The sequence below is a fragment of the Mesoplodon mirus genome (genome assembly GCF_964341445.2).
Source record: "Mesoplodon mirus genome assembly, chromosome: 16".
In the NCBI taxonomy this organism is placed as follows: domain Eukaryota; kingdom Metazoa; phylum Chordata; class Mammalia; order Artiodactyla; family Ziphiidae; genus Mesoplodon; species Mesoplodon mirus.
In genome coordinates this window covers 4,331,142-4,350,616 of record NC_138992.1, presented here as the reverse complement: position 1 = coordinate 4,350,616, position 19,475 = coordinate 4,331,142, and the positions used below count along the sequence as shown (strand labels likewise).

The window sequence follows — 19,475 nt, the reverse complement described above, 5'->3', positions numbered from 1 at the left end:
CCTGGAAGTCTGTGGCTGGCACTGCAGTGGGGAGGGTGACATGATACAGGCAAGGGTCCAGCAGTACCCACGGCAACCACTAAGCACGTGATTCAGTCTCCCTGTGCCTCAGTCTCCTCTAGCATGAAATGGGGGCAATACTAATATCCACCTCCCAGGGTCCCGAGGAGTCAATGGGCGGACTCGTGTAAAGCACTTACAACAGTGCCTGGCACACATATAGGCCCACATTTGTCCTCTGAACCGCTACGATTATTAACAGAAAGGTCGGTGACTGAACGGGGCTGCCCTCAAGCTATTTCAGGAGCACAACTCTCTGCTACCCTTGACTAGATGCCATTGGGTGTTTCACTGCACACGGTGCAGCTGAAATCAACGTTCGGGTGGACATTAAAGCTGGGGTCCTTAAAGCAGACCCCTGGGGCCCCCATGGGGGAGGCTGTCTCCCTGAGTCAAGTGCAGCAGGAGGTTAAGGGTGAACCTGCACAGGCCGCGCTCTCCATCTTGAAGATGAAAACGCGGAGGCCTCCAGGAGCCCCTCACAGAGGCCTGACAGCTGGTTAGTGGCAGGGCTGTGGCCAGAACCCGGGCAGCCCCAAAGTCAGGGCCTCCTCCACTTCTGTAGGTTCATTTTGTTTCTTCTAAGGCAAACTCTGATGCTGATTCCAACATCAGCGATGCTCACAGCTTCCTGCGGTTACAACAGCTTCATTTACCACCCGGAGATCTCACGAGTTACCGAGAACCTCAGGTTGGTAACTTTCTAGGTGACTTCATCGGGACATCAAGTTCTTCCATCTGTGAAATGGGAGTAAGGATGCCTACACCCCGAGTTTCGTGGAGGATAAGTGAGTTAACTCGGGAGACGGGCTCTGTGGAGCCACAACCACTGCTGGTGTCCCTGCCCTCTCCCCCCACCCCGATTACTCACCACACGTCCTGGGGGGCCATCGGGACCAGGGGGACCTACAGGTCCAGGAACGCCCTATTAAGAGACGCAAGAAGGTTAGAAAGGCCCAAGGTATTGATTATAAGCAGCTCCGCCAGTTTCCCTCCAAACCTGCCTTCTACTCAATTCTCCCTGATTTGCTGGAAATGTTTCTAACCTGAAACCCCCTCCACAGATAAGATGAGCCTCCCGTCCGGGTGCATCCCAACTCGCCAAGCCTCAAATGAGTGGGATTCCGGCACAGAGGTGGGAGACAGGAGGACAGAAGCAGCCTAGGACCTTCCTTAAGACCACAGCATGGAGGCAGCAGAGGTGGAGTGTGTGCTGGGCGGGGCGGGGTGGGCAGAAAGGCAGGCCAGGGCCAAACATGCACGTGTCTCGGGTGTGGTCTGGCCTCTATCCTCAGAGGCTGGGGGTAAGGAAACCCCGAAAATGGGACAAACTCTTCAGACCTGCGTTGCAGAGAAACATGCTCTGGTATAACGCAGGTCGACCGTAAGGGCATGAGCAAGCCTCGGGGACCAGAGAGAGGACACGTGAGGCAGCCGCGGGTTGGACAGGAAGAGGCATCCCTGGACCTGGGCTTGGTGACCAACCGATGGTGGACGGCCAAGGGGGAGTTCGCGGTGGGGACGGTGGCAGGAGCCCGAGCGGGCCGCGGCAACACTGCTCTCGGTCTGGCTCCCTCTGAAGATGCCGGTGCTGTTCATGGAACAGGGGCACTGAGGGGGGAAAGCTTGCATGTGTGTGCACATGCGTGTGTGCCTGTGTTGGATCTGACTGGCGAATCAGGGCATGTTTCCTGGAGGAGGTGGATTTGAACACTGGTGGCTGGACGAGTGCATGACGGGAGGCGTGGGTGAGGACACTCTGGATGGGTCATCGCCAGGGAGATGGGGACGCAGGGGACTCCCAGCACTGGGGCCTCCCCACGCTTCTCCTGCCGCCCGCACCCCTGCACTCGGCTTCCCTCTCCCGCAGGCTGCACTCGGGCGGGTCTCTCTCTGGGAGCACGGAGGAGCTGACCGCGAGCCCCTTCTCTGCGACGTCCACTCCGCCCAGCTCCCGGGGCTGACCCCGTTCCCACTAAGTCACGTGCACGGTGGGCTGGGCTGTGCGAGCAGACTGCAGCCAGGTACGTGGGACCTGCGGTCCTGCCTGCCTGGCACTGCTGCTGCTCTAATGCCACCGCCCCTCCTGGGAGTCTCCGCGGGAGTCTGCCAGCTCCCCGGAGAAGCCTGGGCTCGCGGCTCTGCTCGGTAGACATGACGCTAGTCAGAGCTCAGGGGCACGAGTGCCGACCCACAGAGATCCTGGGCCTGAGGGAGGCGGGCCAGGAGCAGCGAGCGCGTGAGGGTACCCGTGTGCTTGTCTTCCTGGAGTTGCCAAAACTGCATTTATATGTGTGCACGACCTTATATGGGTGTACATACGTGTGTGCGCATCACGGTGCGTGTGCATCTCGGTTTCCAAACGTGTGGATGTGGATGTGCACGTGGGCGTGCTTCTCAGAGTGACAAACTCGTCTGCGTGTGTCCATGTGTGCGCCACCCATGTGTGTGCAGGAGATTCCTTTCGGGGCTGGCATGTGGACGAAGCCCTGAGATGCTGGGAACGTGGCAGAGGCCGGCATGTCTCTGGTCCTGGCTGCTCAGGAGGCTCCAGCCCCGGCCAGCCCTCCAGCGTGGACGGCACTTTCCCGACCCCCTCCCCACACTCTGCTCAGAGCCGGGAGCCCGGGCAGGGGCAGGTGCTTGGCCCAGACCCCCTCCTGTGGGACCCGGGAGGACTCACGGGGTTCCCAGCTGCTCCGGGCGGCCCCTGCGCGCCTTCCTGTCCCTTGGCACCCTACACGGGAAACAAAACGGGGAGGTGAGAAGCCACAGGCAACACAGTCCTTGCCCCCATGCGGGGATGTCAGGGCACCTTCGTCATCAGAACTAGGTGATCTGAACTGAAGGACAGAGAGCGGGTCTAAAGCTGCAGAGATGGCAGCTCCTGGCCTCCGCTATCGTACTCTGTCCTCCCCACCCCCGGGATAGCAGCACCCACCCTTTATCTTGACGTGAGCAATGTTCAGAGGGACAGGCCGGCCCGGGTCACACAGCCAGCCGGCAGCCCGTGGCGTCTGAGCCCAGACAGGCCTCTCCCACGGGACTCCCAGAGAACACGAATTACTGCCCAACAAAGAGCCAGTTAAGAAGCCAACACTGAGAGAAATACGATCAAAATGCTAACACACACTAGGTGTCACGTAAACTGGAGCTGCCAATTGGGGCTGGGAGGGCGGAGGGGACCTTCCGCAGCTGAAAAGCCTCGGGGAGCCCTGGTCCCCAGCACGGCTGCGGCTGCACAGTCGGGCAGGGAGGGCGTGGCGGGAGCCCAGCTCACCGACACCGACACTTCAGTGACAGAGCAGCGACATCCTGGGCCCCAGAGGCGGGGCCCGCCCCCGGGGGCTGCATTTTGGGGCACTTTGTGAGGTCCTCTCTGCCCCAGGGCACTGGACTCACAATCCCAGCAGTGCCTGTGGCAGTGCCCGTCGCAGTGCCCCCTGGTGGACACTCCCGGAATGCCAGGTGAGAGGGGCCAGCGACGGATGGAGGCGCTGGCGGGGCTTTCGGGTCTAGGAGCCAACAGGTGGACAGAGAGTTTTCTTACCGGTGGTCCAATGGGTCCCTGAGGCCCCAGTTCTCCAGGATGACCCTGTGATCCCTGAAATGAAACAACCTATCAATGGGCTAGGTCACACCCCTGCTCCGGGCAGACGGGGGAGGTGCGGACACATGCAATGGGCATAATTTGAGATCCACAGAGGGGGCGTCCTTGGACCCCTAAGGGAGGAGGAAGGGGCCACATTCAGTTCAGGGGGCTCCTGTGCGCAGTTCAGAGCTGCAGCCGCTCAGCCCTCGGACGTCCCGTCTAACCAGCCGCCCAGAGTGAGGGGCGGGGCAGGGGCGCAGAGCCCAGGGCACTCACCGCCTCCCCAGGCGCGCCGGGATTGCCCTTCTCTCCTTTGGGCCCTTGTTCTCCCTGTCGGTGGGGAAGCAGAGTACAGCAGACACGCTCAGCCCACCCTCAGGTCAGGCGGCACGGACCTGCCTGTCCTGCACACGCCTCTTTTGCTGGAGGAGAAGCCAGCACAGCCAGCAACTGCCCTTTGCAGGTTCCACGCTGCTTTCCACTCACGCATGGGCAGATTTTGGAGCCCTTGCCCCCGAGGCTCCTGCCTGCGCTCCCCCAGGCTCATCACTGACCCCCGAGTTAGTGTCTGCACGGCCCTGGGCTGGGGGCGCCACTCCCTCTGCATCAGCTGTTGAGTGGAACCTGTACAGTACACCTCGGAGAGCCTGGATTAAGTGAGGTTGCTCTTGCAAAGAGGTTTTCCACAGATGCAAGCTCATTCCTTCTAGAAACTCCATTTCCCACCAGCTCAGAAGAACGCACTCTGGCTCCAGTCACCAGACAACAATACCCTTATTTCTAGCATGGTTTCCTCCTAGAAAATTTCCTGTGGGGGAGCTGGGGGATGTGCAAAATTCTTTTGTCTGGTCCACAAGTCACTGGAGATACAATCTTCAAAGATGAAAGGGCTTACAGGATGGATTCGGGTGACGCACAGGGAAGGAGTCTGCACACGCTTTCTGCCAACTGGGGGAAGGAACAGTGGGTGGCAGGAAGCGGGCGCAGGAACCAGACGTGGTCAGGCCAGGACAGAGGAGAGACCCTGGGGACTGACAGGCAAGATGCTCAAGGCATTTCTGCCCAGAGCCTGAGAGCCAGGAGGCAGAGTCTTCACTGCAGGGGTGCACACAAGGTGCCCATCAATAGCTGCTGAATGCTGAATGCAGGAGTGTCGTTCTCCCCCAAATGCCCCCTTGGTGATGTCAGCCAAGCCAAATCCCCCCTCTGGGCTCAGTAAGCGCAGGGCACTGGCTGGGCGTCTGGGAATCCTTTGCAGGCTGAGGGGGTGGAGTCAGGCTGCCTTCCCGAGGTGGCTGCTTCTAAACCAGTTACAAAGCCTCACTTAAGTTGTTAACGGCAATGTCTCCAAGCCTGAGGCTGCCTGTCCCTCCCTCCTCCAGCTCAGGAATGGGTTCCCTTCTCCTCCCTGACATCTCCAGACCTGCTCACCATCTAACAGCCCCTGCTCTGTTCTCCACAAACTGCCATCACCACACTACCTCGAGGCCTCCCCAGCTGGGGTCCCTGACATCCCCAGAAGGTTTCTCAATCCTAGAGCAGCCCTCCTCCCCCTTTTTATTCCCCTTAATCATGCTGCAAACTTTGCCACCTCTCCAAATTTCACGGCCTCTCCCCGTGTGCAGGGGCCAGAAGGCACACAGCTGAGAGCGAGGAGAAATCAAACAGAAGAACATCTTTCAAAACCATCAATACAACACGGTTACCATGGCAATGAGGCAGCCCCAGAGGGATTCATGCAACAATCCACAATGAATCTTTTTTTCTTTTTTTTCATGGACACAGGTTCCTTGCTTTGCATCTGAAAGTGACTTCCTGGTTTCTGCACAGCTCAGACCCTGCAGGAAGGTGGCACCACTGCGATTCAAAGAGGAGGCCGGGCAGACCTCTGGCTCTCTCTTAGTCCCTTCCCATAGGAGCACCTTGGAAATCATCTTTTATGGAGCAATTCCTTTAAGCAGAGGCTGGATGTGCAGGTCTGCCTCAAGATTTGGGGACTCAGGGTGGGCGTGAGGGAGGGAGACGCAGAGGCATCGGGTAGGTGGATGTGGTCCTGGAAGAGGAAGACGGTGGGGCTCGGCCAGGGCCTCATGGCTGACAACCAAGTCTCAATTGCTAAGTCCAGGAAGGCCCTCTGCAAGGAGCTTCACTCCTGCGATCCATGGGCCATCCCTGGGCACAGGGACGGTCACAGCGATGCCTGCATTGCACCTGCCGCGTTCGAGGCTCTGCCGCCTTGACCCTTTGAGCCCTTCCTTTGAGAGAGGAGAGGACCCAGCCGGAGGCCCAGCCTGCTCTTCCCCGCATCTCCCAGCACTTCTGCAGCCCACACTGCCCCGTGACGGCCCTCCCGCCCTCGCTTCCTCCTCCTTCCGCAGTGATTCCGGCACCGACTCAGCCTCTCTCTCTCTACTCTATTCTTTTCCATCAGATACAGGGTCCTTTTGAGCTTCTTAAGTCATAGCTACTTAAGAGTGGAAACAGGGAGGTGGATCCTCCACACAAGCCCCTCCGCGGCCGCGCGTGGCACAGCGGGTCAAGTCCTAACAGCAGGAGAACCACGTCCCTGAGAGCAAAGGAACCAGAGGAGGCTGTCTGCTGACCTCAGGGCAGGAAGAGGCCCTGAACACGCTTATCTCCACGGGGGCTGCTCATGGAAGGAGGAGGGAAAGGCTCCTGGAGGCTGCAGCCATGGCGAGCATCCTTTTCGGTCAAATGTTTTCATCTTCACGAGAAGCCACAAGCTGTCCCTCCACCAGCCACACCTCCACGCAGCCTGGGTCCCCTCTGCCCTCCGAACTGCCCCTCTCAACCTGTCCCTTCGAGGCCCTCCAGGCCCGGGGCCCCTCACTGCAGACACCCACTGAACTGCCTGCTCTGCCCTTTGGTCTCCTGCCAGCCCACACGACTCTGTCCTGTTCAGAACCACGAGCCACGCACTGTGAAGTGAGGAGGTAACTTTACCCAAAGAGAGGGCTGGCCTTCGCCCCTGGCTACCGGCAGGCAGCCTCCAGGCCCCTGGAACCTCCTGTCCGACCCTGGAGCTGGTTCCTCGCAGGGTCTGTCCCCACTGGCTGCCAGGACAAGGTCGGGAAGCCCAGATGCCTGGCAGCGACTGGGACGCAGGGGCTGAGAGTTAGGACACAGCCCGGGCCCAGATCCCAGAGCCCCCGGGGACAGCGCGAGCCAGGCTGGGGGACACCGTGCAGCACCGAGGAGTCGCTGCTACTTACTGGCATCCCTGGGTGCGGCGTGAACAAGGACGTCTGAAAAGGAAACCACAGAAATGAGAAGGATGTGAATAGACGTTAACAACCTGCCTCTGACAGATTTACCGAGTAAAAGAATACAGCCCCGAGGGCTCCTTGAACGATGACTAGTTTTGACAGTTAGGATCCCATGCTCCTTTAAAGTCCCCAAGCGGGTATTAAGTCTGGAAAGCACAGTGGTTAGCTGTGGGGACGCTGGAGTTCCGCGGCCTGAGCTCAAAGCCTGTCACCTCCACCTTAAACTGTGTGACCTCGGACACCTGCCAGCTTCTCTGCTCTCATCGGTGAAATGGAATGACACATTCTCCTCTCAGGGTATAGCAGGGCCGAAACGGAAGAATCCATGCGAGTAATCAGAGTTGTGCCTGGACCGCTGGATCCTTCCAGCAGAGTCCACTGCTCACCACCAGCGGCTACTGGCAATGACGCAGGTGATGAGGAAGCCAGGCTGCGGGCCTCAGCTCTGGGCCCGGGGAGCCCAGCTGATGCAAACTCTCTGTCCCAGCAGCTGAGGACCCCATGGACCGGTCCCCGCACGGCCGCCCCTCTGCGTTGCATGAATACTTCCCAGGCAGCCTGCTTTCTCCCATCTCAAAGCTTCCATACCCGCCACTCCCCTGGCCTGGAGCGCGCTTCCCTTTTCCTTTACCTGACTGACCAAGCCCACCCTCCAGAGCTCGTGTTTGAATGTCCTGTCTTCAAAGATCTCCCTCCCCCTCCACCACTCAAATATAAACGAGGCCCCCTTGCCATGCACCCTGCTCTTTGCCTTGACAGCATTTACTATGATTTGCAGGATCTGTGTGTCTGGGCCGCCATGTGACTAAAGTTTATCTCCCTGACGAGGCTGTTTAAGCTCCACAGCAGCCAAACTCCGCCAACGTCTGGCTCACAGCAGGTGCTCAAATATAAGTGAGTGGACAAAAGGACATCGTGGATTCTAGTCCCAAAACGCAATGAATTCAACAAGGAGGGGAAAAAAGGAGATTTCCTACACCGTGCCCTCCATCTCTCCAAATCCCAGTCTCGTCCCCAAAAGAAACCAGTTTTTCAGTTTAGCATATTTTAGACCCATTTGTATCTATTTCCAATTGCAATTATGAATATATAGGAATGCGTAACTTTGCACGAGAGTTATACAAATAAGAACAGCGGGCATTACTTATGGTTGTTGATACATATTAACTCATATATTCCTCACAGTAAAAGAAGCAGTTTTATCTGTTTTTGCCCTGCTTTTATACGTAAAAAGATTGAAGGTCAGAGAAAGAAACTTCTTAATGAAGTTCACACAGCCAGTGAGTGCTGGACATCACGTAGGTGGGCTGCGGAGTCCGTGTTAGCCTTCACACACGCTGTAATTCATAAATTAGTTTTTCTACTTAACTTTTCTTGAATATTGGCATCTTTTTAAAGCCATATGCGTAGTGCATGTGTGTGTGTTTAATTTTTATGAAGTAGGATTCCATGATACACATATTCCAGGGTTTAGTTAATTCTTTGCTTCTGGTCATGTAGGTTGCCTGTGATTTTTCATTATAAGCAACACCACAATGTAAATCCTTGTACATGATTTTTTAAATACACACAATGCAAATAATTCTTCAGGCTAGATGCCTAGGAATGGAATCTCTAAATCTAATGGTTAGACAGATACTTTATGTTAATACAAAGTAACCTCTCAAATAAGTGTTACCAATATGCCTCCTACCAAAAGGCAGTGCTCATTCCCTGCAAACTTGCCTACGTTAAATATTACCAGTCTTAAACAACAATTTTACACGGCCAGTTCTGACTCTAAATTTGATTCTGAAATACTTGCTGCGTCTCATTTTGAGGGGCATGTGTGTGGGGAGAAACAGTGGTGGCATCATGATGTAACATACAGAAGACCACGGAGGACCCATCTTAGTCACACTGCAAATGGGATTTCTGGGTGCTCAGGCTCTCTCATCTCCTGCCCTCCATATGAGGCAGTCCCGTTGTAGCTACTAAATGACCAATCCCTACGTGCCCCGCCATGGCCAGCATCTGGAGCCATGTTCACCTCCCCCGAAATCACCCGATCAAAGCACAGAATATCAAGGCTGGGAAGAAACATTCACATGAAAAAAAAAATGCAAACTATATTCGCATATTTATATAGCCTTCATTTTTTTTTTTAGTATTTATTATGTACCAGAAACTGTGCAATGTACCTTGTATTATTTCAGTTAATTTTCACTACAAATGTACAAGATAGCTAGGTATAACATTTTTTCTTAACAGATGAGAAGACCAAGTCTTTTTGACATTAAATAACGTGTCTAAGACCGCAGTGCTGGTGAATGGCACAGCCAGGATTCAAACCCACTTTTTTTCTGGCTCCAAAGCCCACGCTGTTACTCACTACTCATCCCAAACTCACGACGCCTGCCCTCAGACGTGAGAAGGATAGAAGCATGAGTCATGGCTGTGTATCTGTGTTGTAGTCTTACCCTGGACAGACCGCTTCTTGTCTCTGGACCCCTGTTTCCCCATGGGCAAGAGGTGGGTATGGATGCTCAGTGTCTAGCCAGTGTTCTAATAAACAGTAACTATGCTTGCTGAATAAAATCAATCAATAAGCCCAAGGTGGTTCCTAGTGAAGCTTATGCATTTTTGGATTACAGGACCTAGGGACAGGTCTGGCTACTGACAAACTCCCTTAAAAAGATATTTATAACTAAGTGGTATGTGTGCAGAAGGAGAAAGGGTTAGAAGCAGAGTTAACTTACAGTTCCAGGTAATCCCGGGGGGCCTGCTGGACCCGTTTCACCCTAGATGAAGAAATGGAAAATAAATTACCATCAACCCTCTGCCAGCTCTGCCTGTCCTGGGATACCTTTCCCAAGACAACAGAATCACCCACCCCACATCTACCTTGATAGATAGATAGATAGATAGATAGACAGATAGATTCCAAATTATAAAATACTTCAGACACATCAGAACTTTATTTTGAGAAGTATCTATGCTGGTATGTGTAAGTGTAGATCGTTTATATCACTATATACTATTCCCTGGTGCACAAGGAAATAAAGTGATCCGTGATCCATCTTTTTTTTTTAAGTATAAAATACTTCTTTTTTATTTAAACCTTTAACAGATAACCAATTGTTTAAAGCAAAAACAATAACAATGGACTATAGGTGTTCGAACACGGGTAGAAGTAGAATGTGTGACCACAATGGCACAGAAGCTACAAGGGAGGATGAAGATATACTGTTATACGGTTCGTATATGTACACATGAAGCGGTATAATAGCGCTTAAAGATTTAAATGTGGTAAGTTAAAGATGCCTACTATAAACTTTAAAGCAATCGCCAAAATAAAACAAAGGAGAGATAGAACTAATAAACCAATGAAGGTAATAAAATGGACATGATCTATCTTCCTGTTGATGACATTTATGTGATTTCCCACCTGCTGCAGCCATAACGTGCTGCAGCAAACCTCTCCACACTGTGCACTGGAGCCCAAGGGCTTGAGAGCCCTTAGAAACTCCCCTGGGCCCTGCCCCACCCTCTTCGAAGGGGACAGGCTCTTTTCAGGGGCCTGACGGGTGACTATTACATTCCTGTAAACAGCACAGGCTTGGGAGTTGAACCACCTGAGCTTGAAAATTAACTCTACATTTTATATATGTTATTTTACTTCTGTCGGCTTGTCTTCCTCTGCGCAAAATAATGACAATAGTACATCCAGCTCACAGCATCATCTGGGGGCTGAGTGGGATCGTCAGCGAGGGCCCACTGAGGAGGAAATTGTTATTACATTTGCCCTGAGGAAAAGAGGTCACTGGCTCCTCCACCAGGAGGTGCGGTCCCCAGAGCCCGTCATTTCATGTGAGCCACGATGGTGTCAGGACATGGATGTCGAGGCCCAGGTGTGTTCCAAGCGGCCCAGGGTCAGGCCTGTTGCAGGCCTGGGTCCACTCATGGTTATTAGCGGACAAATGAATGAATAAAGTTGGCTTAGAGAGAGGCAAGGCTGCTCTTAGTAACAACAATAATATGATAATAAAATGTAGGTACACTGTCTTCTATGATTATTTCTATGGTTATATAGGATTTAACTGCAGGTACGACGTACTTTTCTACAGGCATTAATGCCTCTAATCTCCATCTAAATGCCTGTAACAGAGATGCTTCCGTATTCCCATTCCATGGAAGCAACCACATTCATTCACCTGCCCAAAGTCACACAGCCAGCAAATGGCTCAGGCTGGTTTTAAACTCAGAATCCAAGCCCTGAACTACTCACTGTGCAGCATTTCCCTGACTAAAGTTCCAGAAGCTTCAGAGAGAAGAACCCTTTCTCAGCGCTATTTGCATTACCCGAATTTACCCGATTCTCTTCTTGACACTGTCGACCTCGTGCTCCAAAACCAATCTCATCCAAACCAATTTACCCTCCATTAAAAAGTCCAAATGACCAAAGCTGAGCGTGTCCCAGTGGAACGTATGAATAGACATAAACAAGAAGAGGGTTGGAGAGCGTCTCTAACCCCGAGAGTCTCAAGGCCACCTTTCTGGAAAAGCCTCCCCCACCCCCAGGGCTGCGGGGTGAAGGAAGGGCCAGTGGGCCAGTGGGGCACAGCCCAGGCAGCTCTCTGACTTAGAGGAAGATGCTTGGCTGGAGAAGGGTCTTTGAGTTTTGTAGTTAATGTGACCGGCCTCGGTTCCCATCCCAGCTTCTCCACAGCTTAACTCTGAGCGCTACTGACACAGAGGCATGATCACCCTACTTTCCAAGATGCCCTGGGCTCAAAAGTCTCACAGTGGCTGGTGGGGAGAAAGTGGACCAGAGAACAGGCAGGGATGCTCAAGGCAGAGTCAGAAGGGGGCACTGTTGCCTGAATGTCTTATTTTAGATTTTTTTTTGACCAGAATTGTCTATTATTACATATTTCTCTATGGGAAAAGAAAAGCAGGCCCGATTCTTCGGAAGCTTCAATGTGATTCTGCTGTGGCCCTGGCAATTCTGCCAAAGCAATAAAATGGGCTTAATGGCCTCGCTGAGCCCTCTGCATCCTGGAAAGGAGTTTCTCAAATAAAAACTGCGTTTCTGAAAAATCCAGGAGAGCCGCAGGCCTGAGTGGCTCCCCCACCAAAGCTCCTTCCATTCCAGGATCTCTATTTATAGGTTGCAGGTCTGTCCAGAACAAAGCCCTCAGCCTTCAGCCCGAGAGAGGGGGATGCGAGTTGAGAAAGGTCAAGGGCAGGACCCTGGAGGGGACAAGCGTGCCAACTTGGGAGAACAAGGTAACAGCACTGTGCCGGAGAGGGACACCAGGGCCCCTCGGGGGTGTGGCCGCTGCTCAGGTTCCCCTCGGGCCAGGCTGGCGTGAGGTGAGGACCTGGTCGGAGCCAGGACGCTGGGCCCAGACTGAGGTCAGGTCTTGACCCCACCGCCCTCCATTCGCGCAGCCCTGGGAAAGCGGCTTGGCCTTTCTGTGCCTCAGTTTCCTCCTTTATAAACTGGGGGTGTTGCTGATAACATGACCCCTCTCCGGTTGTCACGAGTGTCACCTAAGTCACTACACGTGCAGTGCTTGCCACGACCCTGGCGCACAGCCGGCCCCGACCCCCGCGGGCAGGCTCCTGAAGGCTGACTGTATTCATTATCCTCCACCATTTCACAGAACAGACTCGAGCATCCACCGGCTTCGGTATCCGTGAGGGCTCCTGGAACCACCTGCCCGCGGACTCGGCTTGTGTCAGCATCACACAAGGGAGGCGGCAAGGGAGGCACAAGGCGGTCAGATAAGATGCTCAGAACCACACACCAGGCAGAACCGGGACTGTACGCCAGGCCACCACTTTGACCCCAAGGAGTTGCCCTCTCCACTGAACCGCAGGCAATGCACAGACACTACAGAAGGGAGGCTCTGCGGCTCACGGACCGGATGACCAGGACAACAGCAGGGGCTCCTACCTTTGCACCTCGGTCACCTTTCGGTCCCGGGAGTCCCAGTTCCCCTTTCTCTCCCTACAGAGAAAGATAAAATTAGGAAACATTAGCACTCACCTGAGTGTAACGGCCGCCTCTTCCAGGTGAGAACGAGGGGACCTTGGGCAAAGTATTGTGTTTTTCTTCCCAACCTGCCCTGCCGTGGTGAAGACCAAGTTCAAGGGACAGCCTGTCAGTTGCGCGCAAAGCACCGAATTCTGCACCTGACAGGTAACAGCCCCAGCCGTTCCCATCAATTTCACCTGAAGTTGCTCCACCCTCTTCAGAGAGATCCCACAGCCACCGTCCTTTTGCTCCAGCCCCCGGCCTCATCCCCTTCCTTTTCTCTTCCATGAACACTGAGGAAATACGCTCTAATCCCAGCCTGAATCACCCCCCATCCCCCTAGGGTCGAAGGCTGCAAAGGGGGCTTCTCTCCTCGGGCACAGGTACGTGGCCCTGCCGGGAAGACACCGCCGCCACTCACCTGGTCTCCTTTCTCTCCCCTCACGCCTGGGAGCCCTGCCTGTCCCTGTGGAGAGAACACGGCGTCCTGTTCAGTGGGCTCTCAGCACTGGGGCTCCCCCGTGGTCCAGGGCGAGGGAACTGTGCTCCCTACTGCCTGCCGTCTGGCCCCCCAGACACCTCTGGCTTAGCGGGGGTAACGTGGAAAGCCAATTCTAGCGAGTCCGCTCATGGGGAGTCCCCATGTGGTCCTCACTTTGTTACTCCCTCCCCGGGAACCCCTGTTCCACCTCTCTCGCTGTCTGACTCCTCATTCCTCTGGATCAGCCACGATGTTGCCTCCTGGCCCCCTCTCCTGACATTGCCCAAGTCTGAGCGAGAGGACTCCTATGCCTCGCCCCTCACCTGCATGCCACCACTCGCTGCACCTGTTCAACTGCTCTTGGCCAGTGGCGGTGACCCCAGTACCCACCACAGCGACAGACGCGTAGGACATGCCGACCATCATGGGGTAAGTAAACGAGTGCACGACGGGAATGTCGTGAGCTCCAGGGAGACGACGACACAAGGTGTAGCGCATACTAACAAACGCACACACTGAACGAATGGAGGTAGAACAGACCTTCTCTCCAGGTCGGCCTGCCAGGCCCTGCTCCCCAACTTCACCCTGGAGATAAAATAACAGACACCCCATCATTTTCCACTCGCATTACAGAGATGGCTGTCATCCCAGCTGGTCCCACACCCTCAGAGCCCCCGTCAGCCACAACCCTCGATTCTCACACGAGCAGCACAAGCGTCACAGGCTTTGAAGACCCGAGTGGTTCGCCTTTCTGGAGAGAGGGCATCCACACTCCCTCACATTGGCTTTTGCTTCCCTCAAAAGAAACAGCTTCTGGAGTTGCCCTGACAGCATTTCAACAGGCTGAATCCACTCATCCTGAATCTAAACACTTACAGCTGAAAACAACACGGAGGCGAAATCTGTGAGTCCCAGGGCTGCCCCAGCTCTGAGTTCTGTGCCCCTTCAGGGAAGCCCAGACCCCAGGCCGGGTGCAATGATGGAGAAGCCGTTGATGAACTTGTCTGAGCTGACGGGCCGTCCCGAGGCTGCTGTGCAGACTCACTGGCAAACAGAGGCACCCGTGGAGGAGCCCACGGGCAGCTAGGAGGTCTGTTTCCATCTCGCACGGTGTGTTACAATGAAGGCCAGTCTTGGGTGAAATGCTGTTAAACATGCAAACTTATACTGAAAGCAAGCCCCCAGCAGGGATACACCGGTTCCAGTAGCTTGGATGAAGTTTTGTTCCTGACGAGCATTCTGTGGGCACGTTAAAGTAGGAGGGTGCAGGACCAGAGGAGCCTGTTCTCCGACACCACGGCACCAGGCTGCTGTGCCTACCAGGTCCCTGTCAGTCACTGGTGCAAAGAGGCGGCTGTTTGGTGGGTGGGGGGAGGGACTGCAATTTCTAACCAGCCACGTGTCTTAAGAAACTAACTTCTTGAATGACAGTTTCTTCCTAACATTATTATGGTATTTAGCGAAAGCTTTATGTAGGTTTCCATAAGGAAATGTGGTTTTCTCGTAAGTAAATGGACACATGAACGAATGAATGAACGGGTATGTACACACATAGATTTTCCCTGCAGCTATGCCAGATTCCACTGGTAGTGAAGGCTGTACCACATATCAAAGAGGAAAGAAAAAGGAAAGAAAGCAAAGAAACTAAAAGCACTGTTTAGCATTAAGCACACATTCTATCCTGTAGCTCTGGTGCCACGAGGGCAGCTGGTGTCTGGAATCAGTGCAAATAGAAATTCTAGACACACTCCAGTTTTCCCATCAATTCCCAGTGTTTACAAGCACAATTAGTAAGAACTGCTCTAACCGGAATTGTGCAAATACTTGTTATAGAAATTGTCACTTTAAATCTGCTAGGACGGTCACACCTTTGCAGTGGGGAAGGCGCTGGGGGGCTGAGTTTGGGTAGAAAGCATTTTGAAGGCCACCTGAAGTGCTTCCTGAATCCTAAGCCAAAGCAAAGCCTGTGGAGAGCCGGGCAGCATCCGGAATTCTTGACACGAGCCAAAGAGGTGATGCATCCACTCATCCCACAACCAGTGCATTCTCTGGGCAGACTCAAGACCCGCCGTCCAGGACGTAGCCATGATCTTCTTCGAAGATATTTATCTTTAGCTGGCATGTTGTCAAGATAAAGTAACTAGGACTCCTACCAGGTCTCCTTTGAAGCTACAAAGTATGTTCTAAAAGCATCATAACTGCAGAAATTCACAATTTTGAACTTTCTAGATAAATTTTTTTAAAGTATCGCACTAGAAATCGTACAAAAATGACACGTGAGCTGTAGTAACAGACCTCTCTGAACCTTTCAGCCATGAGGGGTGAACATAAATACAAAACATGGAGAGGAAAGATGAAAGAAATCCCCAAGGGCACCTCAGTTTCACCCCAATACTGATCACCTTCATCCACAGAATCGTGCACTGGGAACTCGATGGGAACAGATTCTTCTGCAGACTATCGAACGGAACGTGGAAATTCACACGGTGTAAGCCCAGAAGGGTGTGGCAACTCAGAGGTTTGAGGAAACACAGCTCTAAGGTACAGGTGACTCCATAAAACCCACGGAGTCCAAAAAGGAGAGTAACAGGGAGCGATGCAAATGCTGCAAGTTATTTCTGGGAAATGCCTGAATCTCAGCCAATCACTCAGACCCCGGAAGGTGGCCTTGGTGCTTCTAAGACCACGTGATTCGCCCCTAACCGGCACCTCAGGGCAGGGCATGCATGCTTTGTCCATGCTGTGACAAAACACAGCAAGTCACACATCATTACATTTCAATCTCTGGGGATCATTACACATGTTTTTTGAAAACACGAATGTTGAGTCTTAAAACACGAAGGGCCGCTGTGCTCGCAGGTGGCAGTGGCAGCTCGCTGTGTGCCGATGGGGGCAGGGGCCAGTCATCACAATCTGGGGTCCAGGGCGTGCGGGAGGCTCCTGGTGGGCAATCTCTGCACACCGAGTCCCGCCGGCGGGCGTCCCTGAGACGGCTGCGGCGCATTATACCCTGTGGTTTCCATCGGGTCTGAAGGAAGCTCTCGCTCCTGGAAACGGCGAGGCAGCAGGGAGCCCAGGGCCCCGGGAGTCGCCGGTCGGCCCTTCACTGGCCAGCGCGGTGAGTCCAGGCCACAGCTGTGCCCGCGCTGGGCGGTTCGTGACCCACCCTCCATCCGGGGAGCCCTCGCCGAGAGCCCGCCAGGTGCCTGCCTGTGGGCGGGGGGTGGGAGCTGGTGGCCGAGAGCGGGTCACCACGTTAACTAGCACTTAACCCAGTAGACTCGGAGGCCCTGTGACGGGAGGGAGAGGGCTCCCCACGCGCTCGGCCGTGTGCACACACGCCTCTCCAGAAGCAAGGCGCTGTGCACACGCACACACCGTGTACACACCCACCACACACACACACACCCCATATACATACAGATACACACGTACATACGTTCACCATACACACACACACGCCATACCACACATATACACACACACGCCACACCACATATATACATACAGATACACACACACACCACATATATACATATAGATACAGACATGCCACACCACATATATATAGATATACACACACGCACATACGTACACCACACACACACACATACATACACACGCATACACACACGCCACACCACGTATATACATAGAGATACACACACGCCACACCACATATATACATACAGATACGCGCACACACACGTCACACCACATATACACACACACACATACACATACGCCACACCACATATATACATATACACACTCGCCACACCACATATATACATACAGATACACACACACGCACATACATACACACGCACGCAGAGTCCAGCCCTCTCTCTTCTGTACCCACCGCACTCTGAGCCCCGGCCACACCTGAGATGCTGAACTCTACAGATGGGCCCAGCCGAGCTTCCTTGCTTCTGTAGGGGTCAGGGGTCAGGGAGCATCGGAGGGAGGGGAAAGCTTAAGGGACAGGAGAGGGAGGGGAGCGGGTATTGACCCCCTGGCCTCTTCCCTCCCAGGACGCACTAGACAGCGAGGCTGGCCTTCTTCCCAAGGCTCCCGCCCTCTCGGGGGCGCTCTCCTCCGCTACTCGGCTCCCGGGTTCCAGGAACGCGCTGCCCTCTCGCTCCTCTGCCCCAGGGCTGGCATCCGTTGTTGCCAGTCCAGGGTGTGTCACCACGGACCCCGAGCCCGCCCTCGGCCTTTCAAACAGCCCCTCTGCAATGACCCCAGCTCATACAGATGCTGGGCCCTGTCAGCTGAGGTTCACACACAGCCCCAAACACACCGTTTAAAATGACAGACGTGATGGCGAAGGAGTCCCTACCCGCGGGCCAGGCTGTCCGGGCAAACCGTCCGACCCTCTGTCTCCCAGGTCTCCCTGTAAGGAACACAAGCAGGAGTAAACGGGAGGGGCTGGGCTTGGAGGAAACAGCCTCAGGACTAGGTCCAGGCTGGACGGAAGAAAACTGCTGGGACTTAGGTGGTACTGAACCTCTCCAATTCTGTGTGACCACGGCGACCAGAAACCGCAGCTCAAACCACCTCCTAGATGCCGTATTCAACGGCTCTGCTTCTGATTTATAAAGACATAAGTGAATGGAAATGAGGGATGTAGAGTAGGGAAGATGCTGCCTAAGTGCTTTTGAGACTACAAAGTACTTGGTTAGCCCTTATGTTTTGTCTTGAAAGAAGAGAGAGGAGAGAGAGGAGGGTGGAGAATGTTTACATGCGACGCCCATAAAGTTAAGTTGAATCCATACTTATTCTATATCTTGTCATGAAAAAGTTAAGCTTCTAAGTCTGCTTCTGGAAAAGGATGATGAATTTTCCTATAATATCCAAAAGTCACCTTTCGAGGACTGTTGACATTCACCCTTGAACTTAATGTCTGTTATGAAAAGGTGAAGTTCACTTGTTACAGTTTTGGCTGTATGGGTTTTTAATTGTCCATCTGAAGTGGGTAAACTGTGAACTTGCTTCCCAATTTGATGACAGTTAACCTCTGACTCTCTTCTTAATGATCTTACTGTAATGAGCCCCACCAGAGTTTTAAACTGAAGTCTCTTATTACGTCAGAGTATCTGAAAGGCTTTTCTCCTTGCAAATAAAATACATATATATTTCTAACAGAATAATTTTAAAGTCCTAGGCCTCCAAATCCTTCCCCAGTTACCTAAGTAGGAATAAGGGGCTCGCCCATATCTGACCTTGGAAATCCAAACATTTCCGAGCCCGGCATGACTCGGAATCCAAACGTGATCCAAGGCCCAGGCAACCAACAATCAAAAATCTCTTTGGCTTCTGTGTTTTGGGTTCCCAAACTCACACCAACCTTTGGTCCTGGCAGGCCTGGGGGTCCGTTCAGCCCATCCTTTCCAGGAGGTCCCTGGGCCAAGAGGGAAAAAAACAGACCAACATGAAAGGCGCGGTTAGGGAAGCGCTGCACTGAGTTGCTGCAGCCAGAAGCTGGTCGGCACGGCGGGCAAGACACGCAGGATGGGTCCTGTCTTCCAGCTCTCCGGTGGTGCTCTCGCTGCTGTCAAGTGTCTGTGGGTGAAACTGTGTGGACCACGTGTTCAGGAACGTCTGTGGGTGAGTTAACCACGCGTTCCAGGTTTGGACCCGATCGCCTGACAGTGGGCGTCACGGCCCTGAATTTACGTTGAGAGCCTTAGGCCTGGTACCTGGAGTTCAATGGGGCCGAGCACGCTGGCATCCAGCAATCACGTCCCTTCATCTACAGCCACCAGTGGAACTGTGGTCCAGTGACAAGGGGACAACCACTGTGTGCTGCAGTCGCATTTCCCTCTGTCACCCTTTTTTCTCCAGCGTCCCGACGCCCCCTCAGCTCTGCGGGTTGCACAGGCTTTCTGTATCCACAGTGTTCCCCTCCTCTGCTGGCCCCATCAGAGAACCAGGAGTAAGGAAATGCCTTCCGGATGAGCAGAGGCCTCCTGAGGGCCGTCACCAGGCCTGTGAGGGCCCACCACGGTCACATGGTATCAGAAGCTCAGG

General features: G+C 53.7%; 1 protein-coding gene across 1 annotated transcript in view; it reads right to left on the bottom strand.

Annotated features, from left to right (window-relative positions):
* COL22A1 (collagen type XXII alpha 1 chain) overlaps positions 1 to 19,475 on the bottom strand; it is a gene marked incomplete at both ends in the record, with an annotated part of 243,681 nt that overhangs the window by 85,973 nt on the left and 138,233 nt on the right. Inside the window, 11 exons of the mRNA XM_082600940.1 lie at positions 932 to 985; positions 2,744 to 2,797; positions 3,611 to 3,664; positions 3,929 to 3,982; positions 6,886 to 6,918; positions 9,678 to 9,719; positions 12,881 to 12,934; positions 13,383 to 13,427; positions 13,983 to 14,027; positions 17,785 to 17,838; positions 18,793 to 18,846. Coding sequence (XP_082457066.1) covers positions 932 to 985; positions 2,744 to 2,797; positions 3,611 to 3,664; positions 3,929 to 3,982; positions 6,886 to 6,918; positions 9,678 to 9,719; positions 12,881 to 12,934; positions 13,383 to 13,427; positions 13,983 to 14,027; positions 17,785 to 17,838; positions 18,793 to 18,846 — 543 coding nt within the window. The remainder of the gene's footprint in view (positions 1 to 931; positions 986 to 2,743; positions 2,798 to 3,610; positions 3,665 to 3,928; positions 3,983 to 6,885; positions 6,919 to 9,677; positions 9,720 to 12,880; positions 12,935 to 13,382; positions 13,428 to 13,982; positions 14,028 to 17,784; positions 17,839 to 18,792; positions 18,847 to 19,475) is intronic.